At 38.0% G+C, this 19,627-nt stretch overlaps 1 protein-coding gene across 2 annotated transcripts; it reads right to left on the minus strand.

The window, feature by feature from the left end:
- Nucleotides 1-970: 970 nt before the first annotated feature.
- Nucleotides 971-19,501, minus strand: mtmr12 (myotubularin related protein 12). 2 transcript variants are annotated; one of them, XM_077231340.1, is made up of 17 exons: nucleotides 19,256-19,501; nucleotides 16,184-16,241; nucleotides 14,594-14,733; nucleotides 13,033-13,105; nucleotides 12,795-12,931; nucleotides 12,613-12,700; nucleotides 10,548-10,671; nucleotides 10,040-10,109; nucleotides 9,796-9,893; nucleotides 9,373-9,497; nucleotides 9,168-9,246; nucleotides 9,006-9,076; nucleotides 8,618-8,787; nucleotides 5,390-5,566; nucleotides 4,957-5,115; nucleotides 4,661-4,711; nucleotides 971-3,233 (listed from the first exon to the last, which is right to left on the minus strand). In XM_077231340.1, exons 1-17 carry the CDS (start codon nucleotides 19,478-19,480, stop codon nucleotides 2,661-2,663), a joined length of 2,418 nt encoding a protein of 805 aa, XP_077087455.1. In that variant the 5' UTR covers nucleotides 19,481-19,501; the 3' UTR covers nucleotides 971-2,660. The 2 variants fall into 2 exon arrangements, with proteins under 2 accessions (XP_077087455.1, XP_077087456.1); XM_077231341.1 differs by lacking the exon at nucleotides 4,661-4,711.
- Between the last annotated feature and the right edge of the window lie 126 nt (nucleotides 19,502-19,627).

The raw sequence follows: 19,627 nt of genomic DNA on the forward strand, positions 1-19,627 counted from the left end.
AATGACTAAACAGGTCAAAATTAAGTTATGGGTGGAAAGTGTGGGCTACACTGAAAAAGAAGTCTCGTTGATTTTCACTTGTACTACAATCATTGATTTGGAATCCCAAGAAAGAAACAATGTTAAAGAATCTTTAATGCTTTTTGAAACACTATAAGACATGTTTTCATACTTTCCAGGTAGTGAAGTTGCATCTGAATTTGAGTCAGGTTTTTGACATTGCACGTGAGTTTCAAATGAATATAGTAGCACAAGATGAAATGGAATATTAATAAAGCTTTTTAATGTTTTTTGAAACACTAAGAACTTTTCACTTCTTTTCAGATAACAAAGATTCATTTAAATGTGTGTGAAGTTTCAGAAAATTTGCCAAAAATAATTGACCCTAGAAGGACAAAGTCAGTTAAAATGGCGGCACCCTAAAAAAAAGATAAATGGTCTGATGTAGAAAACTAATTTTGGAAAATGTTTGTCTTAAATATATGTAAAAAAGTCATTTATTTTTTCTAGCTGTAATTTCACAATCAGACCCATAGAGGGGGTAAAATAAAATAAACTTTCATTTTCATTCATTTGAACTTAAAGTAAAAATAACTAAAATAAAAATTAATTTAAAAAAACTATATAGACAAAAAAACTGTTAAATGAAACAAAAACTAAAGATATAAGAATATGAATAAATATTAAATCTAAACTATAATAGTATCTCAATGACACTGAAATAACACTGGGTAGCACACTATTTTGAGACAGATTTATTTAAATATTTTGTATTTAATTATATAAAAAATGTTTAGGTGACTTTCCAAGTTGTACTGTACATTTTCTATATTTATAAATGTGCACTTTCAAGAGAATCAAGAGACCACAGAATAACAATAATATAAAAATCCCAAGAAAGAAAGAAAAAACGTTTTTCAGAACCATTTGCATTAAGTTACTTTTTACAAGAACTGATCATGATCACAAATCATTGATCAAATTGTTTATTTCAATCATATTTTGTTGACAAAAAGAGAAATTTACATACTCCCATGTGCATATATAAAAGTATTTAATGCTACTTTTACATGAAAATTATAATTTTTAGGTAAATAGTTCAAAATAAAGGAATCTGACATTTTTCATATATTCCACGGCCAAACTCTGATAATGTGAACTCTAAAGTTGGTTACAGAAAAATACACAACAATCACTTGTCATAAACAAGAGCAGTGCTGAACTGAAGTGAACAGAATCAGATTAACAGCTGTCTGACTGTTCAAGTAACAGTGAATGACTGGCAAAGGAGCAGTAGTGCAAAACAAGGGTGAAAGTGTTGTAGGAAACTGCTTTCTCCACACCTTTGCTATAACAACTCAGTACAATGCTTACATCAGTTTCATTACATTACAATTATTATGGGGTGGAGGGGAAGGGCAACAAACATTGAACAACACAGTTTAGTGCCTGTTGATTTGTGGCAGTAGTTCTGTAGGCACCAGTGAAAAGAAAATAAGAAGAATGTGCACAAATGCAGATAAAGTATGAAAATAGCTTATGCCTTAATAGTTATATTTGTACAGGCTTGCAGTCTACTATGAGGATTTACTCTGAATTGAAACTTTCTTTCACATCCTGTGGTAATGTCTATTTGTATGATGCATTTGTCATCATAAGAAAAAACAGAGTTACAAATGAATTGTGATATTAATATTCAGCTTTGTAATATTCTTTCCTTTAAAAATGTCCCATACCTACAGCATCTAAGGTTCAATAAAACGAGTCAGCCGGTCATCGGACGGATAAGAGTCAAACAGTGTACATCATAAAATAAAGCACTGAAACTCTGAGACAGCTGATCTCATATATTGTTCTCTACTTCCTGTTTTCTTACAAAACAAAAGCACCCATGTACACATTAAACATTTATATACCCCAAAGCTTGACATGGTATCTGAACAAAAACAGAATAAATCACATTGGTCCATAGTAAGCATAGTCTAATCTTCAATACATTTTAAATGCAACAGTAACATTAATATACTTGTAGATGGCTTCACACTATTTTCATTGCCTAACCTTTTTTAACATGCTAGAGGGAACGCTGCCCACTTTTAACCCCTGCGGCAGCTTGTACAGACTGACCTCTGAGTGCATGGATGTATCAGAAGTTATAATATGCGAGGAGTCAGAGAAGTCAAATGTATTTATAACTCTTATATTAGCTATTATTTGTTCATCCATAGATCATTGGATTGGAATACTGTATGTTACTTGGTAAAGATTTTATGTAACAATGTGCACTGGAAAGGCTGGAAGTTCAGGACTATATCCTGTTCCTGTTTTGTGACGAGCAAGAGGAAAATGCTAGGTGTTGTTCCATTAAGAACATCAAAAACAACAACAACAAAAACACAAAAATAAAAGAACTTAAATCCTGTTTGAAGGCTCATATTATGTTTTTAATATAATAGGGCACAATTGGTTTGACAAAAGCCTAATTTACTTTCCAAAAGGACCCGCTTTAGCGCCAAAGGCACTTTAAGGACCATCATCAGGATTTTAATCTGGATCTGACGAGGCCAATATAATCATGATTTATATTATGTTTGATAATATATGGACAAATATTTAACAAATGGGTGAAAACAGATTCCCTGTTAAATCAAACTCACAACCTAACTGGCCTCATCCTCCTGACTAGCTAGGTTGTCAGTTACCATAAGGCTTTGCATTAGACCTGTAGGAATGATGGGCTTGAAAGATCGGTTGCGGCTGTAAGCGAAGGGGAATGAAGATGACAATCGTCCTGAGGAGCCGAACGAGAGCAGCCGGCGCTGAAGGTGTGGACGGTGATCAAATTTAGCAGCTTGTGATGTGTCTCTCTGCTCCAGCACACACTTCAGATCCTGCACCTGACTTAGAAGTTCCATAAGCTTGGTCATGACGGCCATGGAGCCTCCGCCCTGGATGTGCACCTCAGGTATCCAGCGCACGTAGCGCTGCATCCAGACGCGGACAGCCGGTCCATCCAGACTGGGGAGCAGGAGGCCGTGATAGTCCAGAGGACGCTGTTGCCAGGACTCGTAGAACTCACGGGTGGCGGACACAGGGGAGTCAGGAGAGCCCATCCAGCGACTGATACGCTTCACTCGTAGCATCTTTTTAAGACTGTCAGTCTCCTCCTTAAAGAAACCTTTCTTGGGTGGGGTTTTGAAGGCTGTGCTGGGTAAGGATAACTGTCTTTGGTGCTGTACATTTTAAAATAAAAAGCTATTTAAATATTAGTCTGCAAACAATATATACATAGATTGAACTCAACTCAGATATTATTCAATATGAAGAGCAAAGTCAGACAAAAAAAATAAGCCAAAGACACAAAATTAGGACAAAATTGGGTAAGATAATCAGTCTCAATCAGCATTTGTGAGATTTATTCCATCTGACATAGATTTCTATGGTAACAAATAGTTGTTGTTCTTTTAAGCAAAAAGTAAAAATTGGGTGTTTTTATTCAAGTAAGCAAGAAATAAGTAAAAAATTACAACTTTCTTCCCAGTTGTGAAGTATATCTGAGTAAAAAATGGAAATAATAATTTAAGCAACCTAGGGCGGGACTAAATAAAAATCGTTTTATGTGTTCACATGCTTTTTCTTTTCTTTTTTTTAAATAAAAATATTAATTTCATGGATAAATCATTTTTAATAAACACGGCAACAATCCATAAACAATACGAATTGTCAATTTTGATTTAATGGTAACTAGTAATTATTATAATTCATTGATAATTAATAACTTCATAGATTATATGTACATTTCAGACATCTTTATTATTCATCATAAAGTGTAGGCTAACTCAGTGGCATCACTTGATCTAAATTCATAGTTTCTTGCTATTCTTATCCATCACTTTTTAAGATTTAAAAAATATAATATTTAACATAACATTTTCAGTATTTTAGATTTTGTCTGTACATAATTCAGATTAAACAGTGCAATTCAGATTCTGTTATTTGATTTATCTATCATTATGCAATAATTCAAGTAATTCTAAAAATGTATTAACAAATTTAGAATATTTAGATATTTAAATTGAAGTAATTTTAAAACATCAATCATTATGTTTTACATGATATCAGATGCATTTTTCAGTGCTATAAAATCTTAATGTTATTAGCTGTTATTTCTCTTAATAATATATTGGATGATGCATCATCATCCTGTACATGTTGAACTTATATTACAATTTAGCAGTAAATTAACACTGTTCTTAATTGGGGGCAGGGCATCTTTCCCTACATTATTAAATTATGTAAGGGCCTGTTTACCCCTGGTCAGATGGCGATCTGATCGTGAAAATACCAGGTGTAAATACCCTCTAAAACGCTTTCGAGACTGATTTAAATCCGATCGCTCAAACCACTTCAGCAGATGATTAGAGATGCATTCCAGATGAAACTGGACAAGTGTAAATGCATCTGGTTGTTGAAACCACATTTGTAAATGTCACTCCTCCCAAAACGGTAAAAAATAAACGTGTGTACTGCAACACGCATTGCTTCAGTATCTCTTCAGCAAGCCGACGTGCAAACTGCTGCAAATTAAACTGAAAGCAAGTCGCAGACGTTCAAACACACAATCGTCTTCATTAAAAGTAGTGAGACTAAATTATCTTACCAGTCCTGACGGCGCTCTCTCTCCTATTGTGGTCTTTGATCTTGAAATTAGCTGATGATAAATAAAATGCAGCTCATTTCTGTTACTTTTGTTGACGTGATTTCCGTTAAATTTGCATATAGCCCGGGAATTGTAGATCGGATTTATATTCGTTTTGCGGAGACACATTTATGTGGCTAAGTGTAAATGGAACCGTTTTAAAGAATCAGATTTCAATCAGCAAAAACACAGGAAGTGACCAGGTGTTAACAGGCCCTAAAATGGGTAAGAGATAGTGTAGCATTTCATCCTCTTACCTTGGGCTTGTGAGGTTTGCGTACAGTCTTCTCATGTTTCACCTTCTCTGAATACAGGGGGTTAAAGAAGAAATTCTGGGCCTTGCTGTCAAACTGCACAGACCAGTCCCACACCGTAGGGCAGCTCAATGTGCCGCTTTGTGCAAGTGGTGACTCGGCCTGCCAAGACAATCAAGCACAGGCAGTCAGCAGGAGACATACCGACTGCGTCAGGGAGGCAACGGCCACTAACTTCTGAGTACACGTAGACTAACGACAGCATTACAGAGGGCTTACTGTTTTCTTTTGAGCCACTGTACTTCTATAGAGGCCTCTAATACTGTTCATATGGCAGAATGGTGAATGTGGTACTCAAAATGCTAAATAGTGTAGCAAACTGACTAAGCTGCAAACACAACATCAAAATAAAAATAAAAAAATACATAAGTTCTACCTTCATAACACTTTCTCTTTGATGTGCAGAGTTGAACAGAAAGGTGCTGAAGACTGGCACGTGAACACTGTCGGACAGCACAGTCAGGTAAGTCTCTGAGAACTGGAAAGCTGGGCTGTGCTGGTGAACAAGCTGCCACACACACTCCAGGAACAGGAGGAAGACTGGAGAATGACACTGCACATTGAGAAACAAGAATCTACTTGAAAAGACAACGAGGATGAGGGACACATCATCAATCATTCATCATTAAATGAACGATTGATGATCGTTAAATAAATCTTAGTAGGGAGATCAAGATAGTCTCTTTCTGAAGGGATTTATTTTGTAATTCATATATTACATGTTAAGGCACATCCTTATCCACCTTATTTTGCAACACGGAAGTGTACAATTTTCTTGAATGTGTGAGACTTTCAAATCAAATTTTGGACGAGCTCTGTTGAAGAAGTACGAAGTACGAAGTAATGGCACACCCCCTACTCTGCCCGTCTGCGGCATTCTACCTCAGCAGCGCTCTCGAGCCTCGACGGCACCGAGGAGAAGGGCTATGAAAAACTGCCCCCCTGGAAGAAGCCCATCTCATGCGATTCTCTGCCCACTCACAGCCATCGGATGGAAATCCAGAGTGGCTCATCCATCCAAGCCCTGCAGGACGACCTCAGGTCACGGGTAGGGCTTATGCGTCCTCTGGCCAGGCAGGCTCCGCCCTCCACTCGATCGCGGTCCTCCAAGCTTTCCAGGTCAAACTCCTCCGCTCCATGGACAAGTCTGGACCTGGCAGAGACATAGCCATGCTGGAGCACCACTTATGGCTCAACCTAACGGAGATCAAAGACGCGGACAGAACCGCCTTCTTAGATACTCCTATCTCCTCCACTGGTCTCTTCAGCCCCGCAGTGGACGGATTCGCTGAGCACTACACGACAGCACAGAAGGCATCGCAAGCAATGCGACACTTCCAGCCGAAAGGCTCCAACTCTGCAGCTTCGAGTCGCCAAAAGCCCACGCCGACTCAGCAGCAGACGAAACCAGCGCCTGCAGCTACTCAGCCTCGCCCAGTGCCTGAGCAACGGCAGCGCTCCAGTCAAGCAAAACGCTTCCCACCTAAACGTCAGGGACCCCAGCCTAGGATTACGCTGGACCCTGAACCAAAGAAGCAGTCCTGATCCGCAAAGCACGAAGAGGGAAGGCCGAGGCCGGACCGCCCTTCAAAAAGCCCCGAGTGTTCCTCCAAACGCCCTGATCAGTTCTGGCCAATGGAGCAAAGGTTGCGATTGCAAGCAGTGGAAGTTCACGCCCCCTTGCCATCTACCGCTGCTATAGCGAACACAATTAAAAAAAAATATTACTCTGCAAAAGATCTCAGACATCTGAACAAAGCCCTTATCAAACAGCCTTTCAAGAGGTTAACTCTGAAACAAATCCTAGCGGTGGTTCGCTCGATGGATTGGTTCTTCTCAGTGGATCTGTTCTTCTACAGTTCTTACCAGTATACAGTCCTTCCGTTCGGCCTGACTTTTACAAAGTGCACGGATGCAGCACATTCCCCTTTGAGACAAATGGGAATACGCATATTGAACTACTTCGATGATTGGCTCATTCTGGCCCAGTCGGAGGCGGACCTGATCTCTCACAGATCTGTGCCCCTCAGCCATTTAGAATGCCTAGGACTCAGAATAAATACAGCCAAGAGCTCTCTGCTTCCCAGTCAGAGGATCTCCTTCCTGGGTGCAGTTATAGACTCAGCTCAAATGAGGGCGTGGCTATTGAACGAACGCTCTCTGGCTATTCAGCGACTCACGAGCTCGTTCAGAGTGGGGACCAAGAGACCCCTCGGAACCTTTCAGAGGATGCTAGGCCTCATGGCCTCCGCATCATCAGTACATCTAATGGGTATGCTATACCTTTTCTTCGAGTCAGGGGTGAGCTTGGGGATAGTCTCGAGACGAATGGAAGTCACCACAAATGCCTCCAACACAGGGCGAACCTGCCTCCGGCTCTTAGACGAGCATGCTATATGTTGAGTGCTCCGCCCAGTACAGACAGTCGGAGCAGCTCTTTGTGAGCTTTGGTGGTTGCACCAAAGTGCTTCCGATCACGAAGCAAAGATTATCCCGATGGCTGGTGGACGCTATCGCTTTAGCATACACCTCTATGGGCCTGCAATGCCCATGGTGATATATGTATGGCGGCTGGCTGGTCCTCGCCGTCTACCATTGCCAGGTTCTATAACTTGTAAGTCCCTGCACTACAGGCACATATCCTTTCTGTGTGATTGAAGCCGGCCTTGGTGAGCCCGGCCTATCATGATTAGGGTTTTTTTCCCGTTCAACACGTCATATCAAAGGCCCTTGCTTTGGACTCTCATACAAGCGTCCCAACTTGGGTATAAGAACATGTCGTTGCGCTTCTCATAGCACGGCGTGATTTGATTGGTTCCCGACAGCGTATTACGACGCAATACGACTCAACGTTCGAAAGGGAACGACTAGGTTACAAATGTAACCTCGGTTCCCTGAGATAAGGGAATGAGTATCGCTTATACAGCCGTGCTATTGCGCACACGACTTGGCTTTCGTCGCTTCATCGATTAACCTGAATCCATGGAAAAATCGAGCATCTTTTATAGGCAGATGCCACGCCCATTCTGGCGGGCTCTGCGCTCAGCATGGCGGGCTACGCACCGATTGGTCCGAACAGTTACGCAGCTCTGCCATAGGTTTGTGCAGTTACCACTGACCAGCCAATGGCGTGTGAGTAATTCTCAGCACTATGCTGGCTGTGCAGTAGCACTGCGTTATAATACAAAAGGGTTCAGTATTCTGAGAAAAGGAGTTTCCCCATAGCGTATAGCTGCGCAATACTCGTTACCTTATTTAAGGTTACGTTAGTAACGTATTTCCCTTAGAAAACCTTTTTTGAGAGGTGATCTAAATATTCGTGGCTTGAAACAGATGGAAAATTGACAGGCTTGTACTGCAGTTTAGATGTTTTGCTCTCCAGGTCTTGCTCTCCAGGTAATATTTGAGGATTTATTCAGTAATCTTCATACACGTGTCATTAGATATGACATGATTTTACAACCTCATAAAAGACATGTTTGCAGGGAAAAAAACCTTTAAATCTCAGAGGTTAAGAATAATACAAATAGGAAAATATAGAACAGTAACATTTCCACTAAGCCTCTGAAGAAACAACAGGCAAGAACGAGCATGCAATAATTACCTCCTTGTCTTTCTGATGGAGGTGATTACATCGATCCAGGAAGGCATGGCAACCAGCCACCCACTCCTTCTGCACCAGACTCTGGAAACCCATCAGTGTTCTGTAATAAGGGTCCAGCATTATCTGAGCCAGACTGGAAATCACACAGCACAGATCTGTTCCCTCTTCCTCTGCAATCAATCAATAACAACAGAAAACATAAGGGGATATAGTTTCAAAGTCACAAAGATCGATCCAACGAGGTTTAAAAGTACTTTATTTTTTAAAGGTGAGGTGGTCCCATCCCAAACTCACACTACTGGCTAACATGTCAAATTGTTCAAACAATCAAAACAATGTATTGAAATCTCAATATAAGTCAATATTAGTTGAAACATGCTTGACTTACCGGTTACAAGGACATTTGTGTTGTCTTTATCAATACATTCAACCACCTCTATTGCTTTGTGGAGACATTGTCTGTTGAGGACATTAAATACAGTTTGTTAATAGTTTCATAGTCTAATACTAGTAAATAACACAATCTAATATTTTATTAATGTAAGCTGACCTAATGATGTCTAGCCATCCTGAGCTTTCAAGGGAAGAGAACCATTTCACATCTGACATCCAAAAATCGGTTGAATTATCTAAGAGACAAAAAATAAAATTGAGTCATTATAAAGTGACTTCAAACAAAATACCCATCCTTTCATTTAATATTTGAGGATTTGTTCACGTTTCCTTTTGAGACTTCAGTGTATTCTGTGACTCACCAATAAGAAAGAATTGTTTGAACTTGTTATATGACTGCTGGATGTCTAGGATCGTAGGAAGGGATTCTGAGAGGTCCTCTGTTTTTACGGAGTAGAGGTAATTATGTGCGACTGCATTTATCATTCTGCAAAAGAAGAAAAAAAATAATAATTTGTCAATGTGAAGGTACCAGTGACAGTCAAAATAAGACAATACTTTTTTATGTGCTGTGGACACCATGTTACATCACCAAAACACAAAAAGGTTATATTGGTTCATGCTGATGGTGTCTAGCACTACTAGATAACATACTGGCATGTGGTTCTATGATAAAGAACAGTGCACCTAAACACACAGAAACTCAGGGCACAAATAACCATATCACAGCAGTTTGGCTGATTCCAGAGGATAAATAATATGAATCAAAAACTGTAATCCATTACGTGTCCAAGTGCTTTTGGAAATCCCCTTCTTCCTGTGTCATAGGTGGGAAAGATGCTTTGAAGAGAGCACAACCGCTGTGATGAGACCAACACCAGATCTAAAGAGGAAAATGGGGAACTGACCTCAATTGCATTCAGCTATACAAATGACAACTTGTATACAAGTGCCAACATTATAATTATAATAACATTCCTAAAATTATTTAAATCTTTATATTCTCTTAAGATAAAATCCTTAACTCACTGGCAATCCCTTCCCTTGATAGCTGAATAAAACCTCTAGTGCTGATGGGATGACAAAGTACTTCGGTAACCTAAAGACAATGTCAGAGCAGTGTCTTTGTTGGATACATTTATTTTACATTAACATTTTCAACGTGTGACATGCTATAGATCACTGAAAACAATGTTGTTCATTATTTTATAATTAATTTAGATGCATGCATTTTATCCTATATTAATTGAGAGAATACATTGGACTGCTTTTGAAAATTCACATTTATTCACTGCAGGACTTTTTAACTTCTAAAAACGGATCAAATAAGTTACATCACCTAAAACTATTTACAGTAGTTTTGAACTACCCAAATATAAACTGTAGGATTGATCAAACAAAAATCTAGGTCAGTAGCACATAAAGACTATGATAGATTAGATATTAGAGATCTCGCTATGGAAAATGCCCCTTGTAATAAAAAGAGTAGTAAGACTTTATCAGACACTTTATAGCCATCAAAAACAATATTAAGTACCTTTGAGAGAGTTCAAAGTTCTCATTTTCTGTCACTAATCTGCATTTCGCTTTGGTCCGTTTCATTTCCCGTGCCCAGTCCTCTGGTGACTCAAACATAATTGTCTCCCGTTTTCTTTGCATTTCTGCAAATACAAATAGCATCTTGTGTTGTTCCAAAACTGACTAATGAGAGTTAAGCTATTTAAAAAACGAAATAAAATGATCCTTCATTCTAAAACTAGTCTGATAGTCCAGGGGGCAAGTGTGAGAGAGTTTCGAATCAGTTGTTGGAACTCTCACTTTTTCTACCGACCAGTAATGTGTTGTCACCAAATTTTAGAGTTATTGATTACATACAGGGCTTGACATTAACACCCGCCAACCCGCCAAATGCAAGTGTATTTCAGCAGTGGCATGTAACGCAGTCACTCCTACTAGCCACTTTGGCTGATTTCATTTTATATATAATACATTTTTAATTTAAGTCTTTAAAAAAGCCATCTGAAATAATAAACTAAGTGCAATGTAGTGTTAAATAGATAGTGAACTATCTGAAAAGCTTCCAAAACTCATTTTCCTCAGAATAGATACACGATACCAGCTGTGCTTTCTAGCTCTCACATCTCTCTGACAGCGAGTTGACACAAACTCGCCTCGCCTCACTCACTCGTTTCATTTGCTCCGGATGGATATTGTTGGTGTTACACGGCTTGAATTTCAGTGTGGAATTGCGCATAATTTTACTTATTCAGGCAGATTTTGTGCTCACACCCAAAGTATACACGCATAAAATCGCCTCCCAGTACTATATCAAGTTATTTTTCGCTGTTAATTGCGCTTCAACAGTCATTTGACACAAAATAATGTCAAAATGCCAGTCTTGGCGAGTATTCACAGAAAGAAAACCCATGTGTAACAGTATAATGGATCCATGCGTCAGGTCTTAAAGTAACAGCACCCTAATATACATGCTGCCAAATTATGAGATAGCATTAAAAGGACAATGTGTAGTTTTGTAGGCATTTTATTATCTAAAATCAATATTTTTATTCATGAATTTGTCCTCAATGGTGTACAAATACCTCAGCCAATTATCTGACTTATCCTCGTAAAAGAAGAATTTATGATCTTTATATACATGTGACGGGTAGGTCCACGGAGGCTTCCATGTAGTTCCGCCATCTTGAAAAACTATAATAGCAGAGAGGGTCAAAAAGTACTAGGTCAATGCGTTTCCACAACGCGTTTTCGTTCAGAGCCAGCGTCACGTAACTGAAAGTAGCAGAAACGGAGGAGCAGAGCAGTGAGAGGCGCTTGTCATTGCCTCGGCAACTTTAAAAGGTTGCATTGCACTGTTGTTTTTAATGGCGGACCATACATATGCCGAGCCACAGGAGAAGAAATCCTTGTCGCCAAAAAAGTCCAAAGTTGAATGTAAAAGGAAACGTGAACGGAGATTACAAAAAACAAGAGTCAGTGTCGGGATAGCTTTTTCCAGGTGGAAAGAGCTAATGCAGGAGAAATATTTCAAAAGAGACACTGAAGTTGCCTGCTTTCTCCTCGACAGGTAAGTCAATGTTACAGTCTTAATTACATGCTTTTTTTCATTGCTTGGTTGTGTACTTTATTATATAGACAATAGGCAAATTAAATACCATAATTTTTGTAATTTAATGAAAAATATATATTTTTCCTGATACATATAAATCCTTGAGCCACTAAAATTCAGAAAGATGATCTCGAATATATGTCTATAAAGAAACACTGACTGTTGTTCTTGCAACCATCTGTTGAATTCCAGTTGCATAGACTATGATCAGAATTTAGCAGCTGGTGCTAGAAGTCCAGTGCTGGATGCATGTCTGCATTTCAGATGTGTGCAAAGTTCATGTTCTGCATTAGTGTGACTTCATGAACTTCTCATGGTGATGTTTTCCCTAATGTTACAATAGTGGTTACATGTGTTTAGTGGATTATCAGATAATTGATACTCAGACAACAGCAGTATTTAACCAACAAGTGAAACTATGGAAAGTAACAATAGTAACAAAATCAAAGCCTCTAATATGAGCTAAAATCTGTACCTGGGCTTGGTGTCCCAGCATAGGAAAAAGCAAAGATGCACTTTAGAGATTTCTCCTCCAAACAATGGTGAGCAATACCCTGAAAGATCTAAAAAAAATAAAAAAAAATAAAAAGGCACAAGGAAATGTGTAACTCTTTTTAAAACGTACATACTTTTCAGTCCTCATGTTAAACAAATTACCTTTTTGGTGTCTTCCTCCTTGGTGAATGTTAGGCAGAACTGAAAGACGCGGAGATCTTTACAATGAATTATTATTTTGGATGGGTATTTGTTCTTCACAAGGCTTCCTGTTATCAGTTTCCTTTTTTCATCATAAACTTTAAAAGAAATGAAACTTTTTTCAGATCTCAAACATTCAAATAAAAAAACATGATCAGCTCTATAATCATTAATGATAAAAAGTAAAAACGATTATTACCACCATAGATGTGATCCACACACATTAATGGAATGTCATTTTCTCCATAGAGTTTGTTCTTAAAGGTCTTGGACTGGAACAAAGGTGAGTGACACAACAGCCTCTTATTGAACTTTCACAATGCAGACAATATCAAAGTAAATAATGCTTGCAGAAGACAGTGATTAACAAATGCTCAGTCAGCTGTGAAAGGTGCATTTTTATACAGCACACATCTGCATCAAACTTTCACACAATATTTTATTAGTGAAATCACTTCCTGCTTAGCCACCTCCAAATAGAAATCTGAAAGTAGCCAATGAAACCTCTTGATACCAACCAATACTAACATCTGGCCAATAGCTTTCAGCAGCATTGTTTTGCAGCTTTTTACAATTACTGATTAGATTAGTTACGTCTTCATATACCGATGTTGGTCAACATGCAAAAAACGAACTGAAAACAAAAATACCTGGCACTACATGAATACCTGACCATTTGAGCCTGCTGTAAGTCACTGGTTTCCCACCAGAATTTCACTGCCAGTGAGTCAGACACTCAAGTTCCTGAAATGTCAGCTAAAGTGAAAGCACTCACAGCACAGTTCCTCATGCAAGGTCACAGAGCACGCTCTTAAGACACCCAATGTTTCAACAAAGTGTGATTCACAGTTTTTCTGTTTACTCGTTTAGCAGCTGCTTTTATCCAAACCTGACTTATAAATGAGGGAAAAGTATTTATCATACACGAGCCAACAATATAAGCCGATCCGCAGTGCTTAATTTATTTTTGGCTATAAAGCTTTGGAAGCAACAGAATCTTCCTATACACTGTAATTTACCCAATCTCTCTATAATCTACCATTTAGGTTCAATCTTTCGGATGCACGTGAAATTGTTTTGGAATAGTATAGTATGACAGTCAATTTAATTAGTTAATTTAGCACAATTATAAATAAAAACAATAACTTTTATTAACTTTTATTTTTTATTGCCTTCTGACCTGTCTGCTACTCCTCACTTAACCTCATCTGTATAGATTTTCATAAAAATGTTTAATTGATAAACACCTCTAATAAATAGCATCCTTATCATTAAGGCTACAATTATATAAACATCTAGCTCACGTTATCTTCTCTTCAAACCACACTATGTACAAGAATGCTGCAGTCTACTACATACAGGAAGTACATTATATTATTTTTAAAGCACTGTGGTTCTTTGTTCGGTAAGCCTGAATTAGAAATGACACATTGTTGCTTAGCTGATAGCATTCTGCTATTCACTCAGTAGATGTGAATTAGCATTACATTAGACTTCTTTTTTCTGAAAATATATGTTGATTATTTTTTATACTATGAACAGGAAAACTCTCACGTCAATTCGTAACTATTTTACGTTGTGGTGAATTTGCATGATCTCATTCGTGTATTTTCATATGATTTGTTTATACCCCACTGAGTGTTAGGTTTAGGGCTGGACCTTCATGCTTTTTTTTTGTACAAATGAAATTGCCATTCGTGAAACAGTAACACTTTCTGACAATAAGGTCTTGTTTTTACAGCACTGCCACATGTCCTTACCGTCTCTTCCTGTGTCAGCTCATCACTTAAGAACGTAACACGGAAATTGGTGCAGAACAACGTGCCAAAGACGCCACGCTGTGAGAGGTCATCTTGAGTGTATTTGAGAATGGGGTTGGCGCTACAGAACACCACTTCACCTAAGATGCAACAGATCAGCAAAGTCATGTCACATAAGCCCTGCACAGACTGTCAGTCCAAATCCAATTTGTATGCATATCCAGTGATGTGGTGTCTACACTTCTTTCACTGTGTGGAAGAAATGGAAAAAAAGAAGCTCATGCTGGTTTCTGTCGCTGCTTCATTAGTTAAGTTAAAGCGGTTATTTAAGACTTTATTGTCATTGTACTGCTGTGCAAAACAATGAAATAGTTTTTTGTATCCCATGTTCTCAGACATTTACATAAAACAACAACATAAAAAAAGACAACAAAATAAACAAAAAAGCACAACAATAAATATAAAAATGTCAATAGATAAAAAGTTTAAAAAAAGATACATCAGATAAAACAATTAGTAAAAAACAACAACAACAGAAGTTTTAAAGTGTGTAGTGCAATTACAAATATAAATTTATAGATGGAAACTATTTAGAAAGTGTTTAATAGTTGCACGGCTCTAGCAAAAAAAATAATTTTCAGTCTTGTGGTACGCGAGTAAATTGTCCTGTATCTCCTACCCAGAGGGAGGTAGTGTGCCTATGCATGGTGAGTGGGATGTGACCTCTGACAATTTTTGAAGTTCAGCTGGACAAATAAATAAATAAATAAATGTCCTCAATTGATGATATGTGCCGATGATATTTTGTGCCATTTTGGTCAAATCGTTGCAGAGCCCTCTGTTCCTCTCTTGTACAACTACCGTACCAAGTTGTGATGCAATAAGTTAGTACACTCTCCACTGCACATCAATAAAAGTTCACAAGAATTTTCTGAGGCAATCTCCTCAGAAAATAAAGACGTTGTTGTGCTTCTCCAATGATAGTGCACAGCCACTCCATTTATGAACACAGGACCAGTAGTCCAGCGCTGCAGCTTCACATTGTCATATTCTAAAACACAACATTGCAAACCGCTCCATGTTGTTTTTTGGCATAGTCCTTCCAAAGCAACATCACTGCAATAGAAACCAACGCAGATATTCCAGAAAATGATAGAAAGCCACAGGACAACACAAATCAGATCTGAACAGTTACGATACACAGCATGGACAGTCAATCATTTTAGATCTGATTTTAGTCGTATACACAAATAATCGGATTTGGACAGACAGTGTGAATGAACAAGGCTTTAGACACAGTAATACAATGGCAGACATAAAAACACTGCCAATTACAGTCTTGTTTTGTGGTGTGCAGAGCTTTGAAGAAATGCTGTCAGTGTTTTAGAACATTACCCACTTTTCTGTATCTGCAAAGCTTACACTAAATGAGATCTCTGGAAGTTACAGTATGGATTAAAGAGAAATTATAAATCTGAATTGAAAATTACACCCAGCGCACCACTGACACAAAAAATTTAGATTAACTGACAATAATACAAAGAAAAACCTGAGATAGGAGAACATTGAGTGAAGGATTTCATTTTTTACCTGGTAGCAAATCAGGATGCTTCTCCTTCTTTGGCAGGTCTTTCTCCAATTTTATTTCCTAGAGAAAACAGGAGCAATAAAATTATAATATAACTGTTATCTTGAGTATCTAATAAAATATCTTACTAAATGACATTTTCACAGGTACCATATTGCAATATAATGCCAAACACATCAGGTCACATTTCACACAGTGCCAGATGCTAAGTAAGTGAATAAATCTACAGGACATCTGCTCTGTAAAAAAAATTAAAACTGCTGCATGCATAGTATAGTATAAGAATAGAAATAGATATGAGAAACATACACTGTCATAAATTACATTAAAGGGAAAGTTTACCCCAAAAAAAAAAAACATTCTCTCATCGTTTGCATGCCCTCAGATTGTTTCAAACCTGTATGGCCTCAAACACAAACGAAGATATTATAAGAATGTTGGTAACCAAACAGTTTTGGTGACCACTGACTTCCAATGCATGGACAAAAATAAATAGCCTAACAAAATAAAAACAGTGACATTTCTCAAAATATCTTATTTTATGTTCCACAGAAGAAAAACATCATACAGGTTTGGAATGACATAAAGGGAATTTTCCCTTTAGCATAATGACTTTAATGTAATATATAATAAAATAATAATGATTAATATAATGAGAAATGAGTCAAAATTGAACAGCATCAGCATTGTACAGTAACATTAGTACACTAAGACTGTGTCAATCCATAATAATTTTCTCTGGCACCATGAATTTTAGCAGCAGCCCTGTGATATCCGCAAGGCATGCTTAGCAAATTTAAATGAGGTAAAATCCTTTGTTATTGGTTAGAAGATATAAAAGTGGCTGCAAATAACCGCAAAATCAAAAAACTAGCCTACTGCCAGTGTGTGAAAAATAAATTGTACAAGTTCAGTCGAAACAAAAAGGATATATAAAAGGAAAGGAAGCCATCAAACATCCTGCTACCACGAAGCCAGCTGAAAAACTCAATGGGTAAAACTTCACAAACAGTCCCAAGCATCTGACTGGGACACTCCTTTTCCTAATGACTTCCTCAGGGTGAAAATATTCTCCTAAAATTTGCTTTTGAAACCTGAGACGGTAAATACACATTGTCTTGCCATTTGTGCAAATGTTGCACGAAAAAATTGAAATACAGTGGGTCTTCATTAACATCCAGCCAGTATCCAGCCAACAAAAAGGGGGAGAACACTGTGAGATCTAACCAAGCCCCAGTTTCTGATCTTCAGAAAGACAATTAGTTGAACTCTTCACATAAGACCAGGGGCCATATATATAAAGCCACTCAGACCTAAATTTTAAGCGTATCAAACTTCTAAGAATTGTGTAATTTTAGTCTTATTCCTAAACTTAAGAATAAATGTGATTAATAAATGTTCCAATGTGTTAAGAGCAGCTCCTAAACTATTTTAAGAGTGCTTGAGAGGTATACTAATATTTTAGGAGTAACAAGATGGCAGCAGAGAGGAGGAGACCACACACTTTACCGAAAATATATAATGTTATATAAGAGTTATATGATGACAGGAAGTTGATAAAAACGATACAAACTTTATAGTCAAGGTATTCATTTTGTAACTGAACTAGTAAGAAATTGAATAACGTCTCCCTTTATACAATTCAATGCTCTAACTGCAGAAATCAAAGTATTAATGACAATTTTTGGCAACTGGACAATATGCAGCAGTGCACCAGTGATGGCTTGAGCTCATCAGTCCACAGTAAGCAGAAAATAGCACTATTGTGGTACTAACCACACCAAACATACAGTAGTGGCCAAAAGTGTTGTCTGGAGGTGATGTGTTTTTAATGACCCTACAAGATTGATTTATCAATCAAAATATTAGGGATTTTTTAAAAAAAAAAAATTAAATATTTTAAATATCAGGGAAGAACAAAACACTAAACTTGGTCAAGGTATTTATCTGACAAAATTATGTGGGGGAAAAAAGCAAACTACAGCTACAGCTTTTATTATACCATGCAAAAAAAAAAAATACAATGAAATGTAACAGTGGCTGAAACTGTCATTCTGCCGACAACATTTACATATGGCAGATGCTTTTTATCCAAAGTGACTTCCATTGCATTCAAGGTACACATTTAATCCGTTCAGGTATTCCCTTAGATTTGAACCCATAAGTCATGACCTGGGCATTGCTAGCACCACACTGTACAGTTTGAGCTGCACAAAATCTTCTCACGTTGTGCTCGAAAGAACTGAGAAAGTCATACAGGGTCCGAACAACATGAGTAAATAATGACAGTTTTTCTTTTTGAGTGAACTGTCCTAGTCTACTACACCTACTGAGTTATTTTATAGTCTTGTAATGTTTTAAATTTAATAATCTCTCTAATACAATGGATGAAACACATTGATAAAATAAGGGGTGTACCTTTGTATTTTTTCAATATCGAGTACAACAATTCTTACCATCATGGTTTCATTAATGAACAACAAGAGCTATTGTTCCTCGAGACACAACCCATGACATCGGTTCTAAAAGGACGTCCTGGTCGGTCTCGCTCTCTCTCGCGCGCGCGCGCACACACACACAACAAATCAACGCACTGCAAATTATTTGAAAACATAACCAAGAAAGGACTTCTAACACAATCACATGTCAGAGGCAAATGAAGGCACTCGTGAGTCGTGTCGATAAACATAAATCGTCCAATAACATAATCTTACTATCTCTTGGCAGACTGAATTGTAAAGTTGAGGACTTTTTTTGGTAACGTTAAACTTTTTATAGGTCCATAGAACTCAATTTTAGTCGTCAGTGCGAACGCAGTCAACTTACAAATGTAACAATGAAATTTGGCTCGTTTAATGCATTTTCCCATGTGAACGGAACGTACAGAAAATGAGATTTCCCTGTTAATTTAAACTACTAGAACAAGTCAACATTGTCAACTTCAGCATGGCACACTAACCCCGCCCAGTGCACAACTGTCCGCTGTTTCAACTCGTTTTAGTCAAAACCAGTCTCCGGCTTATTTGGAAAACAACGTAGCCTAAGTGTATTACTACTTGAAAGCTTTCGCTTACCTCGGGTGTAACATAAGACACAAACGACGGTTTAGAAGACTTCGCTCCTCCGCTCCCCAAGCTCAACATTGTGCCACAGTATCCCGCTTCCCGAGCAGTCAGGTGGAAATCCGGGAGAGTGCGAACACAACTTTCCTCCCTCTCTCTTTGCACAAGCAAGCGCTGATTTCCTTTGGTTGGAAAACAAACCTGCTCTGACAGCAAACCGCGCCCATTCGACGGCATTGGCTCTTTATGGACAAACGGTTCATTTTATACTCTGGTCAAGAACAAGCCGCTTTTTGCTTATTGGGTGAAAAAGGCTGTCAATCTTATGCGCTTCCTCGTTGCTGAACAAATAAGCAGTCGTATTCATAATAGCAGCCTACGCCC

This window comes from Siphateles boraxobius, unplaced genomic scaffold (genome assembly GCF_051911475.1).
Source record: "Siphateles boraxobius isolate OS27281-9 unplaced genomic scaffold, OSU_SipBor_1 16, whole genome shotgun sequence".
Lineage (NCBI taxonomy): Eukaryota > Metazoa > Chordata > Actinopteri > Cypriniformes > Leuciscidae > Siphateles > Siphateles boraxobius.

Excerpts from the sequence above, each read along its gene's own strand:
- mtmr12 (XM_077231340.1), bottom strand. The coding sequence starts at position 19,480 with ATGCCGTCGAATGGGCGCGGTTTGCTGTCAGAGCAGGTTTGTTTTCCA. Across the intron at positions 14,734-16,183 it reads GCATCCTGATTTGCTACCAG|GTGAAGTGGTGTTCTGTAGC; the intron begins GTAAAAAATGAA and ends GTTGCATCTTAG. Across the intron at positions 13,106-14,593 it reads AGCTGACACAGGAAGAGACG|TCCAAGACCTTTAAGAACAA; the intron begins GTAAGGACATGT and ends CCTTTGTTCCAG.